The sequence below is a fragment of the Phaethon aethereus genome (assembly GCF_964289735.1).
Source record: "Phaethon aethereus genome assembly, chromosome: 5".
Lineage (NCBI taxonomy): Eukaryota > Metazoa > Chordata > Aves > Phaethontiformes > Phaethontidae > Phaethon > Phaethon aethereus.
The window spans coordinates 51,596,875-51,615,615 of NC_138579.1; the positions used below are offsets into that span (position 1 = coordinate 51,596,875).

At 40.5% G+C, this 18,741-nt stretch overlaps 1 protein-coding gene across 4 annotated transcripts in view; it reads right to left on the minus strand.

The window, feature by feature from the left end:
• Window positions 1-18,741, minus strand: part of LRP5 (LDL receptor related protein 5) — a gene marked incomplete at its 3' end in the record, with an annotated part of 207,127 nt that overhangs the window by 101,505 nt on the left and 86,881 nt on the right. For all 4 annotated transcript variants that reach the window (XM_082000557.1, XM_082000559.1, XM_082000558.1 and 1 more), the window contains 2 exons: window positions 4,318-4,515; window positions 1,314-1,510 (listed from right to left, as the gene is read on the minus strand). In XM_082000557.1, the coding sequence (XP_081856683.1) occupies window positions 1,314-1,510; window positions 4,318-4,515 (395 nt within the window). Of the gene's footprint in view, window positions 1-1,313; window positions 1,511-4,317; window positions 4,516-18,741 lie in introns of those variants that run through there.

Below are 18,741 nucleotides of genomic sequence, written 5' to 3' on the forward strand. Positions count from 1 at the left end.
TGCAAAAAAAGAAAAATATTGCAAGTTGTGCAAGATGTCTCCAAAATCAATCACAATTTGAATAAGTATCTGAACTGCTCTAATACAAAACCACAACACTTACAGCTAATTTGGCTTGTGTTACTACCACCGACAGTCACAAAGATGAAAAAAGGGAGAGGAAGGAATCCAAGCCTGATCTTAATGACGTCAACGGCATCTGAGCTATTTTCAGCATACACTATTTCCCTATGCACCATATTTTCTTTGTGACTGACCCAGAAATACTATAACCCAGGGCTGGGACATCCCCAGAGCTAAAAGCAATGACAAGAATTCAGCATAGACAAACTCTTATCTGGAGCTGGGAGATAAACTAGGGTGCTGTGCATACCCGACAACCTCAAGGAAAACTTGCCTATGTTCCGTCATCAAGATGATCTTCAAATTCCTTTTGCTTACTTTCAAGCCTGACATCCTATAAACTTTACTGGAATAATAAATGTTATCTTTAGGGAAGCAGACTTTACAGTTGGCATAAATAAAGAAGCCAATCCAAATGATAAGGGCATCGCCCCTTGGCAAGAGATGATTCTTCCCACAGCTATATGGGAATTATTTATTATTATATCAATTATATACATTTCCACACCATTGCTTTTAAGTCCCATTCTCACAATCCTAACAAAACCTAGACCAACTGCCACATGGAATCATATGCATATAGAAAATATACACAGCCTCATTCAGTTCTCAATTCTCTACACCCGCCTTCCTTTGAAGTAGCATCACACATAAGGAACAAGTAGAAGCATGTATATATCTCATATAAAAGCTGAGAACGAAATTCGTTCCATACTGAAACATTCATAAACTATTTGTTACATATTGAAGATAAACATGATCAAATCTGAACTGCAACAAACTGCACTTGTAAGTACAACACAAACATTACATATTTGGCGGTAATTCTACTTATTTAAAAAAAAAGTAATGATAAGCATTTGTTTCAGTTGTCTTTAAAATAATGGTGTTAAAAAGATGCCAGGTGAGTCTTTATCATTCTCATTTAGCTATTCCAAATGAAAAGATGTCACCAAAGTACTGCACTGGATTTTGGATTTTGTTACCAACTGGGATGATGAGCGAGCTCATATCAATTCAGGCTGGAATTTTTAAAGGTACAGGATTCAGGTACTTACACCTCTAGCAACCAATCCCCTGACAAGCGTTCAAAACCTTACAACTTCACACTAACCATTTTTATGATTCATGTTTTTCCTGATCAATAAGTAACAGTCATGCAAAAAGTTTCAGGGAAAAGTAAAACATACAGTATGGCTGCCGATCTGGACTTAAGACCTGGATGTCCATCGGTGAATACAGGGCAGACAATATTTCTCTCCTTTTCTCTCCTGTCCTTTTGTTACAGGCATGAATGGAGCGCGTTTGCCAGTCCGTCCAATATAAAGTGTCCCCAGACAACGTCAGTGCAAAGGGATGAGTAAGACTACCTTCAACAACTTTTTGCCTAGACGAAAGAAAGTGCAATGATTAAAAATGCATTGCTTCCACTTGTTACCATACAGGAAAAGAGCTGGCTTTGTAAAAACTCATACAGGAATTGTCTTTTTTTAACAAATTCACTGGACCAAAAGATTGTCCTGGTGATAAAATTCAAATAAGAATTTGCCCCTTCATAGCAAAAGGACACAAATATACTGGGTTTCATAGAGACATGTTATCTCATTCAGCTCCACACTGACTTCTGAAAGGCCACAGTGAAGTTCCTTAAGAGGTCTGTGCAAATACTGAAACACAATTGCCTTGTGGAGGAAACACAGGTCCAAAGAGTGCTACTCCAATTAAAGCATTATTTTTTTTGTCCCCCTATGCAATATATAACATCTTTGCCCAAGACCTCGATTGCACTCAGTCCCTTCTTGTAGCAGGAAAGCTATCTGTTCTAGAGATAAAACTGAAACTGCTCTAAAATTTCTGTCCTTCAAATTATCACTCCTTCTCTCACCATAAGAGACAACTGAATACATAGAAATACTGATTTCACTTTCTCTATCCACTCTCACCTTTGCTGTTGCTTCTTTATTAGTAACAGCAGTGGCTGTATTCTAGTATTGTAGCAGCTGTTTTCCGCTACATATTGCCCCTATTTCCATCATTCTTAGATACCAAGTCTCCCCTTCTCCTGTAATTACATCCCTTGAAACAGTTCCAGCCGATGTGCTTGCAAACTGAAGCTTGCTAAGATTTAACAGGCAGATTGGTCCAGTAACATTAATCCACCATGCAGAATGCAAATTTCCTTTTTATTTGAATTCTGCAGTGATTCTGGGAGGGGAGGGATAGAAGTATTTGAAACACTGTAAGATTTCTTTATTGACAAGTCTGGGCAAAACTTATTTTGCTCTGTGTTTACGGAACAGAAGCAACGTCTGAAGTTATCATCTAGTTTGAACCATTATTGAAGTCTACCTTGACACCAGACCCTAAGAGTTCCAGCTTCACAGACTTCTGTTTCAACAGTGGAAGGGAAAAAAGAATAAATAAAAAAATAATTTTAAAAGAGTTAAAATTAAGAGCAATATTCATGTTTAATACATATGTTTAACATTTTAAGACAGAAGTTTTATCATGTGGTAACAATGTAAAATATACACAACTAAAGGACAATCAAGCTATTATACTGGACAATGCCTGAAAGTCCACATGCAGTTAGGAATTTCGAGAATGCATCCTGCATAGGAATACCCTCACATCAAGTGTGCATTTACTCAGTCCCGCAGTTGTATACACAGTATACAGTGTATATATAGTGTACACCACTAAGCTAGTTTTTTTTAAATGCAAAATACATTAATTTTTCCTAAAATATGGTTTCATTATGGTTCAACAGAGAACTGCTTGGGAGGTGGTGGACATGCACTAATCTATCACAAAGTAATTTGGACGGATTGCTGGAATTAGTGTATTCAAAGGCTTACTCCCTTTCAGGTGGCCTGTCTCTACCTTAAAGTGAGCAAAATATATTTTCCTTACCTATTACAACTTTTTTACACATACATGCAAGTGAAGTTTATACAATTTGTATGTGCATGATAACTGCAGAATCAGCCTGGAAACCTGACCCTCTGTAACTCACCCCCAAACCAAAGAAATATATTCATGTTGTATTGTATGAAAACGCCTCTTAGATTTTGAATTTTGAGAGAGCATTTTCTGTCTCTGAACATCCACCCAACCTTTCAGCTGCCACTCCCTTCCATAAAGGCCTTTTCCCTTGCCTATACTCCTGACTGTCAGTCAGTTACTTGTCACTTACTACAATGCCACCATTATCTAGCTCTCACACAGTGCTCCCAAAGGAACTTAAGAGTGTTTTATAAAGGACGTCAATATTGTTATTCCTCTTTTATGATTGTGAAAATCAGGCACAGAATGCACCTTGGTAAAAAAATTGAAAAACACCATGGAAAATACAGCAGTTTATTGGGGGGAGGCATATTACACAGATACGACTAAAATAAAACTCCTCCAACTTTCTACCAAAGTAAAATTATTTCCTAACACAGACATTTAAAATGTTATGAAATCATGAAAATGAAAATGTCATTTTAAACTATCTGAAGATCAAAGCCAGAATGCAGAGACTTGCCTCCTCGGCAGGAGGTTTCACTGGCAGATGACACTCACCCTTCAAGACCAACACAACCTGCCCATTGAACACTGCACAGAATTGAAGGTGCAATCTCAAACATCTAGGTCTGACCTGTCTGAATAGTCACCTCTCTGTGTCTACAAAAGCCAAAACTCAACAGCACACCTGGACAGAAGCCACCAACCAAAACTTTCATACTGTGCTTTCTATTGAGCTTTAAGAAAATCTGCTTCCTGCTCGTTCGCAGTCTGAAATAAGCTGGATAGGGCCAAGCACAAGTGTGTCAATGTATGTTTCCTGTTGCAAAAAAAAAAAAAAAATACAGTAACAATATTGTAAAATCCCAGTCACTAGTTAAATGTCAGGTTGCCTAGGGCCACGGATAAGCACCTCCAACTATTTTCAAGACAAATATGAGCCTAAAATATGAAAAATCTTGCTATACAAGAAGGCTATAAACAGTTTATAGCTGATACAAGTTTTATAGGATGAGTTTTATAAGCCTATTTTACTTCTTGCAAGGCTATTAACAATTGCATTTAAAAAGAACAATAAGGTGTGGGCATTATTCTAGATTACTGAAAAAAAAAAGGCCTCAGTTCAAAATGAATGCAGGAGGTGAGAAATAACTTACATCATATTATTGACTAAAGGAAACTTACCTAAAGGAACCATCCAGATTTGCCCTATGAATAAAACTCAGTTTTGCATCAGCCCAGTAAAGTTTCTGCTCATCAAGATCTATCGTGAGTCCATTTGGCCAATAAATATCTGAATCGACAATTATTTTTCGCGTGCTGCTGTCCATTCCTGCCCGTTCTATTCTGGGTGTTTCACCCCAGTCAGTCCAATACATGTATCTGAAAAATAAAGCAGGGATGCACACAAATTAAATCACAATACATGCTGGTTAGCTTTAGGAACAGAAGGGATAGCAACTCTTTGCAAAGCTCCTAAGTGTATATACACAGAGTGGTATATATACACAAATATATATCTCCAAAACTTGAATGTACTTATTAACTTATTAACGTACTTTATTAACTTATTAACATACTTATTAACATAAATCAAACCACAGTTCCAGAGGGTGCAGAAAAAGTTCTTCATGAGAGCATCTCTTAGAAGCATTACCTCTGCATAATGGATTACCTTTCTCTTTCAATGTTGAGCAGCACCTGATTGTCATAAGCATTTACAACCGAGTATGATTCTTGCACAGCCAGTAATTACAAGTTAATATCCTGAATCACATTCTGAAACAACTAATTACCTATCCAAGCAGGCAACATAGCTGACTTCCTTTTGCAAGTCTGTACACAGGAAAGAATAAAATCAAGGGCCCTGAAAATTTTTTCTGTCAATAAATAAATCATGAATCCATGCAGACATAGAATGACATTAGATTAAATTTTTGGATGCTTTTTTTCCCCTCCCGTCCATGTCCCAGTTTCCCTGACACTCCATGTATGAGCAATTTAAACAGCCTTGGATAGAGACATTAACAGTATTTATCAATCAGAAAGGACCAGATCAAAATGTGGCAACTCACACAACGTCTGCATCAGAAGTTCAGACTGTACAGTTAGGAGAAAAACTGTCTGCTCAGAAGACGACAGTTCCCAGCTGGTAAACATTACCGAGCGTAATATATCCAGGTTGCAAATTCGGCATGCCAGGGGTACAAACACAACACAGCCGACCCCTTGCACAGCTACTTCAGGCCAGTCAGAGAAATGATACTGCTTTCCCAATGCCAATACAGCCACTTCTGGCATGGCAGCCTTTGACCTGAGTGAGCCCTCAAAGAAAATTAGGTGTCTGTGCACTGGACTCTGCAGCACTCCAGGTTCATCATGCTATATTAGATCAACAGCAGTGCTGGATGGGCACCAGCTGGGTAAGCGCACCGAGCTACATCTAAGCTAAGTCCTGCTACCACTGGAGCTCCAGAAAAGTATGGTACAGGCATCTATTCAGCCTTGCAGAGCCCATGCTTAGCCAGACTTTTCATAACCTGCGTTATCCCAGACGCTCCGATCCCCTGAAGAAGACAGCACTGACTATGCAACCACGCTAGGAACCATAAAGGAAGTAAACGAGTGTGCATTGTGAATACACACAATGTTTCTTTTATTAAAGTGAATACTGTGCACTTTGGGAATGAAGTGGGGACTACATTTCAAATTGCTGTCATGTTCCTCAGCAGCATGTTCTCCCCTTTGCCACAAAAGATGCTCCTGTAAACTGCAGTAGCTCTCTGTAGCTGCTTCACATGCAGCCAGGGCCATCATTTCAGTCAAGGGGAAACAGGCATCTCTATAGTTACCCCCAGCACATGTCCCTCACAACTCACTTCGGCTTAAAATGCTCTGATCTCCATGTACATAATGCACCCCAATTCAGCCATACCTCCAGTTCCAGCGCAGTCACAGCACCTATTTAGACCATTCTGATCATAGCAGTATATATCATCATTATCATGTTTATCCCACTGATGAGGGGAATATAGATAAAAATATAGACAGAAAGACAGATAGAAATTACTCACGTGTACCACAACACACAGACACTTGAGTGTGCAAGAGTAAAACAAGGAGTTTTCTAGTTGAAATGGTAAAGCTTCCACACAGATGAATCCTCAGGCTTCTGAGACAGCTCACCTCAGAGTGGCTGCAGCAGACTCATGTCCCCAGATGCCTTCCCTGAATCATCTCAGCTCCAGCAGCCAGGATAGACTGACTGCTCCTGAAGAAGCAACAGCAGTAGCTGAGCTGACCCAGTTCACAGGACAACCTATGAATGTAAATTGCCACCCATTTTGGTTTTCCTTAACAAGTCAGGCTGTAATTTGTGGCAGCTCAAACTATGAGAGGAAGCAGCTATTGACAAACAACAGAGGCCGGAGAAAAGCAGACATAAAAGAAACTGTCTATGAACCAGCTGGTGTATAAGACTGTGAAACTGATCTGGCCAAATACTCGTTTTTGGTCAGGTCAAATCAGTTCTCTAATCCAGCTCACCTGCACTAGCTTGAAGTATTCAAAGGACACCTTGAGCCACCCCTTTGGGAATGAAGATGGACAAAAGATGGACCGCTGAATTAAGAAAAACCTGGCTATTAAAGGTGACTTTGGGCTATATCATATGGCTATGACAGTCCCACATTTATTCATACACCAAAATGTACAAATGCAGACTAAAAGGGAGCTTAACCAAAATCAGAAATCCCATGACAGTTATTTAAAAGCAAAAACAAAGGCGGCAAAACTAGCTAAGTCCAATTAAACCTTAAAAGGAAGGTTAAAACAAAATGGATGAAAAAATATCCCCAAAATTACTCTTGAACAAAATTCCTCCCCTCAAGCCTCCCATTAAAATTGCAGCCTGACCTGAAGCTCAATGCATTCAGATGAAGAAAAGGAAAAGTCTGTAAGCCAAAGAGCCCTCATGGCTTTTGTATGATATTAAAGGAGCTCCAGCTCAACAGCCTCCTCCCCTCCCCCAAAACCTGTTGCCTCATTTCATAGGTGATATGTGTTTATCCTTGACCACACAGAGACTGCTGGACAAAAGTAGTACTTTCAACTTCACACATTAATTTGCCATAGGAAATGACATCCCTACATTTTAGCTCGTTAACAGGTACCAAGCTCAATCCTCATCAATGCCTGTGTCATTCAAAGGTCTAAAACTACACGGTATTAGCAAAGTATCTGTACCGCAAAGGAAGGCTAGCAGGATGAAGATGCATTTAGACCACATGTAGAACAATCTGAATGCAGGCAGCGTTCTTTCAAAGCACTTCTCTCCCTGTGGACTTTTTTAACACAACATATTACGCTGTCACAACCTCATCCTGATTGTCGGGTGTCTCTGCAATCCCGTAAGTATCATAAAAAGCTGATCTTCCCGCTGAACTTTTCAGACTGTATAGTCTCTGCAGTAATCAAGCACCTACTGAAGTAATGGTTTCATTCCCCTCATGCTACAAAGCACCCCCGTGGTCCATTACAGGAAAGAACGCCAAACAATGGAATGCCAAAAGCTATTCTTGTCTCCACTTAACCTCCTCCCCTTTTCCAACAGGTTTCCACCCTTTCGGCAGGCAGCAGGTGCTGAATTGCCATGAATTGTACAAAATCAGCTCTGGTTTGGGGTTCTCAACACATCAAGACCCTGAACTGGGAGTTTGGGTATCACTGTAAGGAGAGACTAGCTGTTGCTGGAGCAGGAGTGGGAGTCTCTGATCTACATAAACCTATGTAAAACCATGCCACAGCCAAATGGAGCAGTACCTTCCGTGGTTCCTACCCCTGGTGCTGACATCAGCACCCTGCAAGAGAAAAAAAAAACAAACAAAACTTTCAGTTACCTTAGCCAATGATCAGTCTGTCCAATGGTCCCACAGCAGTGGTGCTTAAACAGAAGGAACAAATAAAGGCAGCGGCCACACAGCTGAAGCCACCTATGAAACTTTCCCAGAGAGAAGAGGCATTACTGTCCAACTCCCCCTAGAAAAGTCACTCACAACTTAGGGCCTTGGACTCTACAATTAGCTAGAGCAGTCCATCCCTCTTCTCCCACTGTAACATCTAGGCTGTTTTGACATTTTTTTGGTCAACACAAGGCACAATACAGCATTGGACATCAGACTCTAATAGGCCATAAAATGTTATGTTTTAAATGCATGTCCGTGTGGGATTTTCAAAATGCACAAAATGTCAAGCTTTCCTTTTTTTTTTTTTTTTTTTTTTTTTTTTACCTTCCTCTATTTTGAGTGACAAAGCTAGTTCAAACCAAATTAAGTACAAACAGTGTCCTGGCTAAGACCCTACACTGAGATTGAGCTGAAGACAGAAATTCTGGGGACAAGTTATAAACCTTAGAGAAAAAAAAATTCCACAGTTATTATGGAAAGAATGACACAAGCTTAGCTAAAGCAGCACTGCAAACTTAACTGGAACAGTAACACCACAAGATAAAAATTTGGGGGGTGGAGGAAAGCTCCCTTGATGTGATTAGTTACCAAGAGAAAGACAAAGGCTTTACACCTACCTTTGAAATAACCCATGGATCTGTTTAAGAAAATGAGTCTTCTGTCAAAACTACTGAAATCTGCTTGCTTTTGCCAGGTTCATCAAAGAAAGAGCCATACAGGAAAAACAGTAGACAAAGTAAGTATTTTAGCAATGTCCAGTAGTAGCCACTATGTCTTACGCTTTGCATCTTCCAAATGTCCCCAGGACACAGGATCAATTCTTACACAAAGAGCAGATATTTTTGGTTGGGACTTTATGGGCAGGGGGAGAACATGGCTAAAAGCTCTAAGTGGCTTCTCAGAGAAAAAAATCAGTCTGCACACCGTAACAATTTGTATATGAGGAACTGATTTAAATCAACCTTAATTAAGAAAAGTTTAAACATGTTAGGATTACCTAATTCAGGAGCCTGGAGTGGCAATTGACACATTGGTGCTTTCCCCCTCCCCCCCGCCGAAACATGCTCAACAGTCATCATCAATGTTTCTGCAACAGCTGATGGTTCAGGAGTGATTTTGTTTTTCAAATATAACCTTTTTTGGTGGTGTCCAGCACATTAACAACCCCGATTGTTTTCACTATAAAAAAATTGGATATTTAGCCCAGATAAGGTTTCAGGAAAATTCAGTAGAATCTCAGTCCAATATCACCTGTGCTATTAAACACTGTTTTGGAAGCCTGTTGAAAAGGGATACAGTTAATAATAATGAAGAGCCTAATGCACATATTTGGGTAGTTTTTTGTTTGGTTGATTTTGTTGTTGATGGTAGTGTTTTTAAATTTAAATCACACAGTTTTAAATATCCTTGGGCCAGGGTATACCATAACAACTGTAAGGAGCTAAAAATATCAAAACCAGTGTTTGATATCTTAGTACACATTGGATCAATCAACATTTTTAGGACTGAGTTTTGGCATCCCGGGAGTTTTGTATCCCACCTGGATTGCAACAGGTCAATAAAAGTGTAACAGCACTGAGTCTATAAAAGAAAATTAAAACATCAATTCCTAAAGAGCTAATTTAAAAAAAAAGCACCATTGTGAGCAAAATTCACATTTTGTGATAGCTAAGCAGGTAACACAAATCAATACTTTTAATAAAACCCAACTACAGCACTAGAGAAGCACTGAACAAACTCTTGCGTTACTTCATTTAGTTCTTCACAGATGCGTAAGTATGTTCTCCCTTACTGAGTTTTAACCTTTTAACTCCAGACTTTCAAGGCAAAAAGGAAGGGGAGGGAGAAGCAACAAAAGATTAACATCCAATAATAATTTTGCAACAATTGCGCAATTCTGTCCCTAAATGGAATTGCGCTTTGCTACACCAAAGAAACCAGCAGGAACAAAGCAGAGCAAAAGTCAAAGTCTCATCAGGGAGATGTAAATGTGTACTTCTTTTTGAACACACAACCACTAACAGTCCATCATCTAGTAGCCAGAAGTACCAGACTCAACAGAGTTCATAAAATCCAGTTACTGCTCCATTAGTAAGCACAGTAGCTGCAAGCTTTGCTACCAAGCTTTCTAGTCAGAAGGCAATTAAACAAATGCAGTTCAATTGCAGTCAGCAAGTCCCTGGGTTTTGGCACATACTGAATTACCACATTGAATCAGGGTTTAAATGGTACTCCAGTACTATCAGAAGAATGGGACTGAAAGCCACCTTGCAAAAGTAAACAGATTTTAAAGTTGCTAAACTGCACCCCAGTGTTTGTTTTTTTGTGGGTTTTTTGTTGTTTGGTTTTTTTTTTTCTGCTTAACTCATTTTAAAATTCCAGGTGCAGTAGCAAAAACAGGATGAAGACCGTATTTCCCCTCAGTTTTAAAGCTGCAGGTCATTTCTAATTTCCTGGTGCTTCATCTCTCTTGTCATTTCTCAAAGATTAGAAATCACAGCCATGCCCTCAAAGAGCAGCTGATCAGCTATCTGAGGTGGAAGGTATCATGGACATAATGAAAAGCAGCCAACACTGCCCAAACTCTTTTTTCCACCTCTCAAAATGCAGTATGGTTGCCAAACCTTACATAACCTGCTTACACAAAAGAGACCAGTTGTACAGATGATGTAAATCAGTACAAACTTCTCCAATTTCAACAATGTTCTCAAACCTATAAAAGCCCAGGGCACAAAACAGGAATTTACAGGAAATTGCTATGAAGTTTAGATTGTTGCACATTTAAAACTTACTTCCCCCATGCCACCTTTAAAGTTACAAAAACTCAACTACAAAAGGAAATAGCAAAAAATGTTTACAGAAGGGAAAAGAATGGCATAGCAAAAGAACCTTGCATAGCATTAGGCTGCAACTTACTTACTCAAATTACCTCTTTTCTTTTTCAAGCACTGAACTTTGAGACCTGGATGTTCTTGACAAAAAAACCTTACACCCAACTCAAAAATATGCCAGGGCAGATAGCCATCACAACTTATCACACTGTATTCAAAGACATGTATTTAAAGCAAAGCAAACAAAAACCCCAACAACCACCCTTCTCCACGACAGTTTTCCTACAACATCTTTTATTCTGACAGGTTTATTCTTTTAAAATATATACATTAAATATATATAATATGCTATTTGGCAACTGAGAACAAAGAGAAAAAACATAATAGCCTGTCAACTGATGGATGAGCAAATATCGCAATGAACTGTTTGCAAGGAAAGAGCGCATCTTTCCCTGCACACCTATATGGAAAGGAGTAAAATATCTTAGTGATTTCTCAATGGTGAACAAGCACACATTCAATACAGATTCAACAGCCTGTTAAAAAGTCAGGTTACATGACACTGGGAAGCTGAAGACTCCTCGGAGAGAGGGACTCAAGCAAATTTCCAAACACATTAAGCTAGAGAAGGCGGGCAACAGTAAGGACATACTTGCAACACTACAGGGGGGTGGGGTGGGGGGGGTGGGAAGGGGAAGGATTAGGAAGAAAACTTTCAACTTGGAATGCAGTATTACTGCAAATACCTCTGATACATTGAGAAAAAGAAACCTACCAGTGCAGGTAGGATTTCCTGGTGAAAAAAAGGAGTTGCACGTGCTTTGTGTGTTATGCACCTTCCCCTCTAAAAGAATGTCCAGCACATTCACATGCAAAAATCCTACAGAAAACAGAAAAACAACTATAAGAACATAAAAAGAGCCCTCATATCTGCTCCTCATGGTCACTAGATAAGGTGCAAGAGACGATGCAATATAACTTTTTTTTCCCCAGACATTTCTGGGGAGAGATGAAGAAATATTATGTATAAAGAAATTGTTTCATATTGAAAGCACTTCACAAGCAACTCAGCATTATTCCACTACTCTAGGGTGGTTAAGGAAGTCACATGAAAAAAGGTAAGGAAAGGACCTCATGAGGTCATGAGCCCTACACCAAAAAGGCTGCTTTTTCACATAAAGGCTGCTTTTTCACATAAACATTGAATTCCTCAGGTTGGAAGGGACCTCTGGAGACTGTCTACTGCAACTCCACCACTCAAAGCAGGGTCAACTAGAGAAGGTTACTCAGGACTCCATCCAGTCAGGTTCTGAGTATCTCTAAGGTTGGAGACTCCACAACCTCTCTGGGCAACCTGTTCCAGTGATTCATCACTCTCTCAGTAGAGAATATTTTCTTTCTTTTACGTGGAACTTCCTCTATTTCAGTTTGTGCCTATTACCTCTAGTCCTTTCACTGGATACCACTGAGAAGAGTCTGGCTCCATCATCTTTACTCCTTCACATCACATATTTATACACATTGATAAGATCCCCTGAGCCTTCTCTTTTCCAGGGTAAACAATCCCAACTCAATCAGTCCCCCCTTTTATGGTGGATGGTCCAATCTCTTAATCATCTTTGTGGCCCTCTGCTAGGCTCACACCAGCATGTCCACACCTCTCTTGTGCTGAGGTACTCAGAACTGGACATAGTACTCTAGGCATGGCCTCACCAGCACTGCGTAGAGGGCGACACTCCTTCTAATGAAGCCTAAGATGCTGTTGGCTTTCTTTGCAGCGAGGGCATATTGCTGGCTCATATACAGTTCATTGCAGAGGTCCTCTTCCTCTTTCAAAAAACATGATTTATTTTAGGAATGGGAAAAATAATAGAAATCTCACTACATTCAACCCATTTTAAGACACAGTGCAGCAACTCAAAAGTCAGGGGATCAAAAGGTGCAGAATGAACTGTTGAACACTCTCTCCATAAGCTTGTGAGATACCTCCCACCCTCTGCTGTTTACAGGTAGACCCAGTCATGACTTAAACTCTGACTTAACTACCTCTACCTAAAGTTAAGCCCAGATTTCTTCCTTCCTCTCTCCATAAGAAACACTGGATTAACATGTGTCAGTTATGTGTGCACATTTTTACTGACCTAATGGAGGACAGGGGTCCAGCAAACATACTGAACAACAGTAATTCAAGTGTGCAAGTAAGGTGTTGGTTGCTCTCTTACCCACAGATCTCACAACTGCCCTTAAATATTTAGCTCAAGCCAATGCATTTTATCTATTTCAGTGTGCTGATGCAGTTTAACTCAATGTTTGGGAAAACAGTACACTCGAATGACAGCCAATAATTTGTCAAGGCATGCAATCTAAGCATGTTCGTTTGCATGCTTATAATTTTAAACACAATTCAACAAACAAAACTCTGTTTAAGTACACATTCAACAGGTTACATGGAAAAAAATATTATTTTAGCTTATACTACTTCTTAATTTTTCATGAAAAAAATAGAAACATGTTTTGAGTTAAACCAAAGCCACCCATTCATGGCAAAGAGAATGGTGCCAGTCCAGCCAGACCAACACATCGTATATGCCATGATTTCCACACTGTATCTGTGCAGCAATAAACTGCACCCATCAAGTCCTCTAATCAAAGAGAATCCCAGCTTCCACCACCTCTTCAGTCCCAGAGCCAAAGCTGCAAGACCAAAGATACATTCCCGCCTTCACCTGCGAAACCAGTGCAACACACACTGGCACCGAGACAATCAAAGCCATCCTGTTGTGCCTTCTGTTCCCTTAAGAAATTGTGTAGAAATTAAAAAGATAAGAATAACATGACTCCCAAACTACTTAAGAAGATTAAATGTGTACAGGGCAAAGAAGCCTTGGTCTTCAGGACTCAGGATATGAGGAATCACAGAACTTGAAGGAAAAAAAAAGGGCTAACAGGGGAGTAAGTTCAATGGGGTTATTAAGGAAGTATATACATTTCCACCACTTCCCCATGCAGTTCCAGCTGGGGGGAAAATAAAAGTCAGTCACTTTTTCCTTCCATCTCTGAACAGGCAGCTTTGCTCTCAAATGAAGCAAATGGTCTTTGAACAATTTATGTCCTTTAGTCATATCTATGAGCAAGAAAAGCAACAAATAAGCAAAACAGACCAATGAAATATTTATGGAAAGGCTGTCGCCATCAGAAGCATCCATCTGAAAATTAGAGTAAATAACACTTCCCAAGGAATTTCAAGCTTCTCATGCATGAGACCATTTGCAGTTATTTGGCCACACAACGTATCAAAAGCTTTCAGTTCCCAGAAATTACAGTTATCAAGATACTGGATATGACTCGTAACCAATTTTATGGTTGAGTACATTTCTTACATTCTAAGAAAAAAACTGTGTTACTTATACGTTTATCCTCATTACAGTGTTTCAAATAATTAACTAAAAGGTTCAAAATAATTTTATACTTTAAATTAATTACTAAATAGACACACAGAGGATATAAGCTAATCTCTAGCTTTCAAGGCAGCAATAATCATAAAATCATAGAATCACAGAATCATTAAAGTTGGAAAAGACCTTTAAGATCATCAAGTCCAACCCTCAACCCAACATCACCATGCCCACTAAACCATGTCCCGAAGTGCCACATCTACATGTTTTTTAAATACTTCCAGCGATGGTGACTCCACCACCTCCCTGGGCAGCCTGTTCCACTCTCTTAGTAAAGAAAGTTTTCCTAAAATCCAATCTAAACCTCCCCTGGCACAACTTGAGGCCATTTCCTCTCGTTCTATCGCTTGTTACTTGGGAGAAGAGACCAACACCCATCTCACCACAACCCCCTTTCAGGTAGCTGTAGAGAGCGGTAAGGTCTCCCCTTAGCCTCCTTTTCTTCAGACTGAACAACGCCAGTTCTCTCAGCCACTCCTCGTAAGACTTGTTCTCCAGACCCCTCACCAGCTTCGTTGCCCTTCTCTGGACGCACTCCAGCACCTCAATGTATTTCTTGTAGTGAGGGGCCCAAAACTGAACATAGTATTCGAGGTGCAGCCTCACAGTGCCGAGTACAGAGGAATAATCATGTTTCACTCAAAACCAGGGCATCTTCTGCATTTTAACTGAGTAGCCACAAGTGAAAGTAAGAGTTGCTAAAAAGCATAATCTTTACCCATACCATGTTTGACGTTTTTCTTCTCCAGTATTTGCAAGTCACAAGTTTTTATTCAGTAATCCCCCTCCTCCCACTATTCCAAAGGAGGTAAGATCAGATGCTAGACTCTTAACATTTCACCATTCAGTCATTTAAATCAAAATATTCAAAGCCTCGGTCTACTGCAGCTTGTACAGATCATGCTTCAGCATACAAATCCAAATGATTTCAACACAGAAAGCCAATATGCTTAATCTTAAGTACACAACATACTGTTGTGTGGGACCAATGTCCTGGTGAATCAGCCGTAAACACCACTGCAGTTTTATTTAAGTGCTTCTATGAACACAGTTATGAGTTTATGTAAGAACAGCTATAGGTCTGGTTCATGGTTTTGCTATTACACTGAGGAAACTCTGGATTAACAAGTAGGCATGTCTGAGGCTTTTTGACTCTGAAACGAAAGCTTTCTAATCTTGATAGCTGTCCCTTCTAAATCCATTTTTGAACACCCCACTTGTCATGCTCAGTCATGCAATCCTTTCCTTCCTTCATTGCCAAATATACTTTAGGTCAATGACAGTCATTACTTAGAGATTTTGGATAATTTGCCATAAACAACCTGAAGCGATGGTTAGGCTGGGCTATGGCACACACTTCCCTAATGCTGATCAGAACCTGATTACACTTGATCGAACCTCTAAACTACTGGCCATTCTGCGATGATTAATAGCTTTATGCTTTGTACTCATTAATCATTTTTTATTGCTGTTTTCTAATTTGCATCTTATTTCCTTCCCCCAAAGCCTCTGCTATTCCAAAAGGAGAAAACTGCTCCATAGAAGAGTGACCATACAATAGGTCATAAGACTGACCTCGGTACCCAGGAAGATTATGGAGAGGTTCATCTGGAGGGCGCTCACAGGGCGTGTGCAGGACAACCAAAAGATCAGGCCCAACCAGCATGGGTTCATGAAAGGCAGGTCCTGCTTGACCAACCTGATTTCCTCCTATGACCAGGTGACCCACCTAGTGGATGAGGGAAAGGCTACCTGGACTTTACTAAAGCCTTTGGCAGCATCTCCCACAGCATTCTCCTGGAAAAACTGGCAGCTCGTGGCTTAGACAGGTGTACTCTTCGCTGGGTAAAGAACTGGCTGGATGGCCAAGCTCAGAGAGTCGTGGTGAATAGAGTTAAATCCAGCTGGTGGCCGGTCACAAGCGGTGCTCCCCAGGGCTCAGTTCTGGGGCCAGTCTTGTTCAATATCTTTATTGATGATCTGGATGAGTGGATCGAGTGCTCCCTCAGTAAGTTTGCAGATGACACCAAGTTGGGTGGGAGTGTTGATCTGCTGGAGGGCAGGAGGGCTCTGCAGAGGGATCTGGACAAGCTGGATCAATTGTCTGACAGGCTGAGGTCAACTGTATGAGGTTTAATAAGACCAAGTGCAGGGTCCTGCACTTCAGCCATAACAACCCCATGCAACGCTCCAGGCTTGGGGAGGAGTGGCAGGAGAGCTGCCTGGAAGAAAAGGACCTGGGGGTGCTGGTTGACAGCTGGCTGAACATGAGCCAGCAGTGTGCCCAGGTGGCCAAGAAGGCCAACAGTGTCCTGGCCTGTATCAGGAATAGTGTGGCCAGCAGGAGTAGGGAAGTGATTGTGCCCCTGTACTTGGCACTGGTGAGGCCACACCTTGAATACTGTGTTCAGTTTTGGGCCCTTCACTACAAGAAGGATGCTGAGGTGCTGGAGTGTGTCCAGAGGAGGGCAACGAAGTTGGTGAGGGGTCTGGAGCACATGTCTTATGAGGGGTGGCTGAGGGAAGTGGGCTTGTTCAGTCTGGAGAAGAGGAGGCTGAGGGGAGACCTTATCGCTTTCTACAACTACCTGAAAAGGGTGTTGTGAGGTGGGTGTTGGTCTCTTCTCCCAAGTAACAAGCGATAGAACGAGAGGAAATGGCCTCAAGTTGCACCAAGGGAGGTTTAGATTAGATATTAGGAAAACTTTCTTTACTAAGAGAGTGGTCAAACATTAGAACAGGCTGCCCAGGGATGTGGTGGAGTCGCCATCACTGGAGGTGTTCAAAAAACGTGTAGACGTGGCACTTTGGGACATGGTTTAATGGGCATGGCGATGTTGGGTTGAGGGTTGGACTTGATGATCTTAAAGGTCTTTTCCAACCTTCATGATTCTGTGATAAAGCAAGTAAGCTTCTGTGGTTGTCCACTGGCACTGCCACTGCCCAACAGACACACACCTCATGTTGAAAGACATTTTAAGAAATAAAACAAGGTAGGAAATGTAGAAAGAAGTTTGCAGCTTTCCTTCAGACTGTCAAACCAATTCAAAGGTCCTTGCTCTCCTCCTCCATGAGTATCATTTTACAAACCCCACCAGAGTTAGCATGCCAGCTCAGGTATGGCCAATTCAACAACCCCAGTGATTACATCAAGTGAAGACTGCTGTTATACACACACAAAAAAACCCACAAGACAGCATGGGTTTTTTGGAGGCAATAAATTTTCATTTTTCCTTAAAATAACCATTTCACAAATGTCTGATTCAACCCTTTGTGCTTCAGCAAACAGAGGGCGCAGAAAATTCTCAAGCAGTATTGTCTGCTGAATAAGCCAAACCATAGAAAATACAACCTAAACTTGAACAGTAAGGTTGCTCAGGAAGATATTGCAGCAGCCATCACACAACTAGGAACAAATTCAAGATTAACCAAAGCAGATGTTTATAATACTTTGTAGGCTTTAATAATGGGAACTAAGTACTCCATCAGCACTTAGCAGTGAAAATCAGATACGAGGATCATGCATATGTCACAGCTGCTCAGAATCAGAGCCCTGTGTTACAGGTTAAAAGTAACAAGCCTTGAGATTTAGATTTAGAAGTCCTAGATTTAATGACCCTTTGTCAACACACATTCTAGGCTGTTCAGATCTGACCTTCCCTACAGGACTGAGAATTAACTCATTTGTTTTGGCTATGCATTCACACATTCTTTTGAAAATTTCTTTTCAGGAAACAGGTTTGCTTGCCTCAACACATGATAAGGACTTGCTTCTGAAATGCATTCCTGCTTCTTCACACAACATTCATGATATTTAGGTTCTTTTCACTGTGTTGCACATAATTTGAGCCATCTCTTAGTTGGGCTTGAGGAAAATCTTTACATACACTAACTTAAGTTTTGTTAGAAGCTGCTGTCCCGAAAACACAGAAATATTTATGCAAAACCTGCAAACTCGAACTTAATAGAACACCAACACTCCTGAATCCCCCATCAGCGGACCACCTAGCAAGAATGTATATAAATGCTAATGTTCTCCAACACAGTGCCAAGAATTTTAACCTAATGTCTTCCATTAAATAAACTCAGCTTCACGTAACCTACACCAGGTCTGGGATCTGGATGTTGAGAACAAGATGTCAGTGAATTGGCAGAAGAATATTTCATACTCTTCTCTGTCTGCTTACTTTATCCTTAATTTCAGGGAAGCAGAATAATTGGTTTATCACATATTTGGCAACCTTTGATTCCTAGAATATGTAGTGGATCCAGCAAGAAAGCTTTAAGGTGTACGGGAAAGAATGCCATGTTACCTATTAAGCAGATGCCTGTTAATTATGATACTGTCTCAGAGCATCA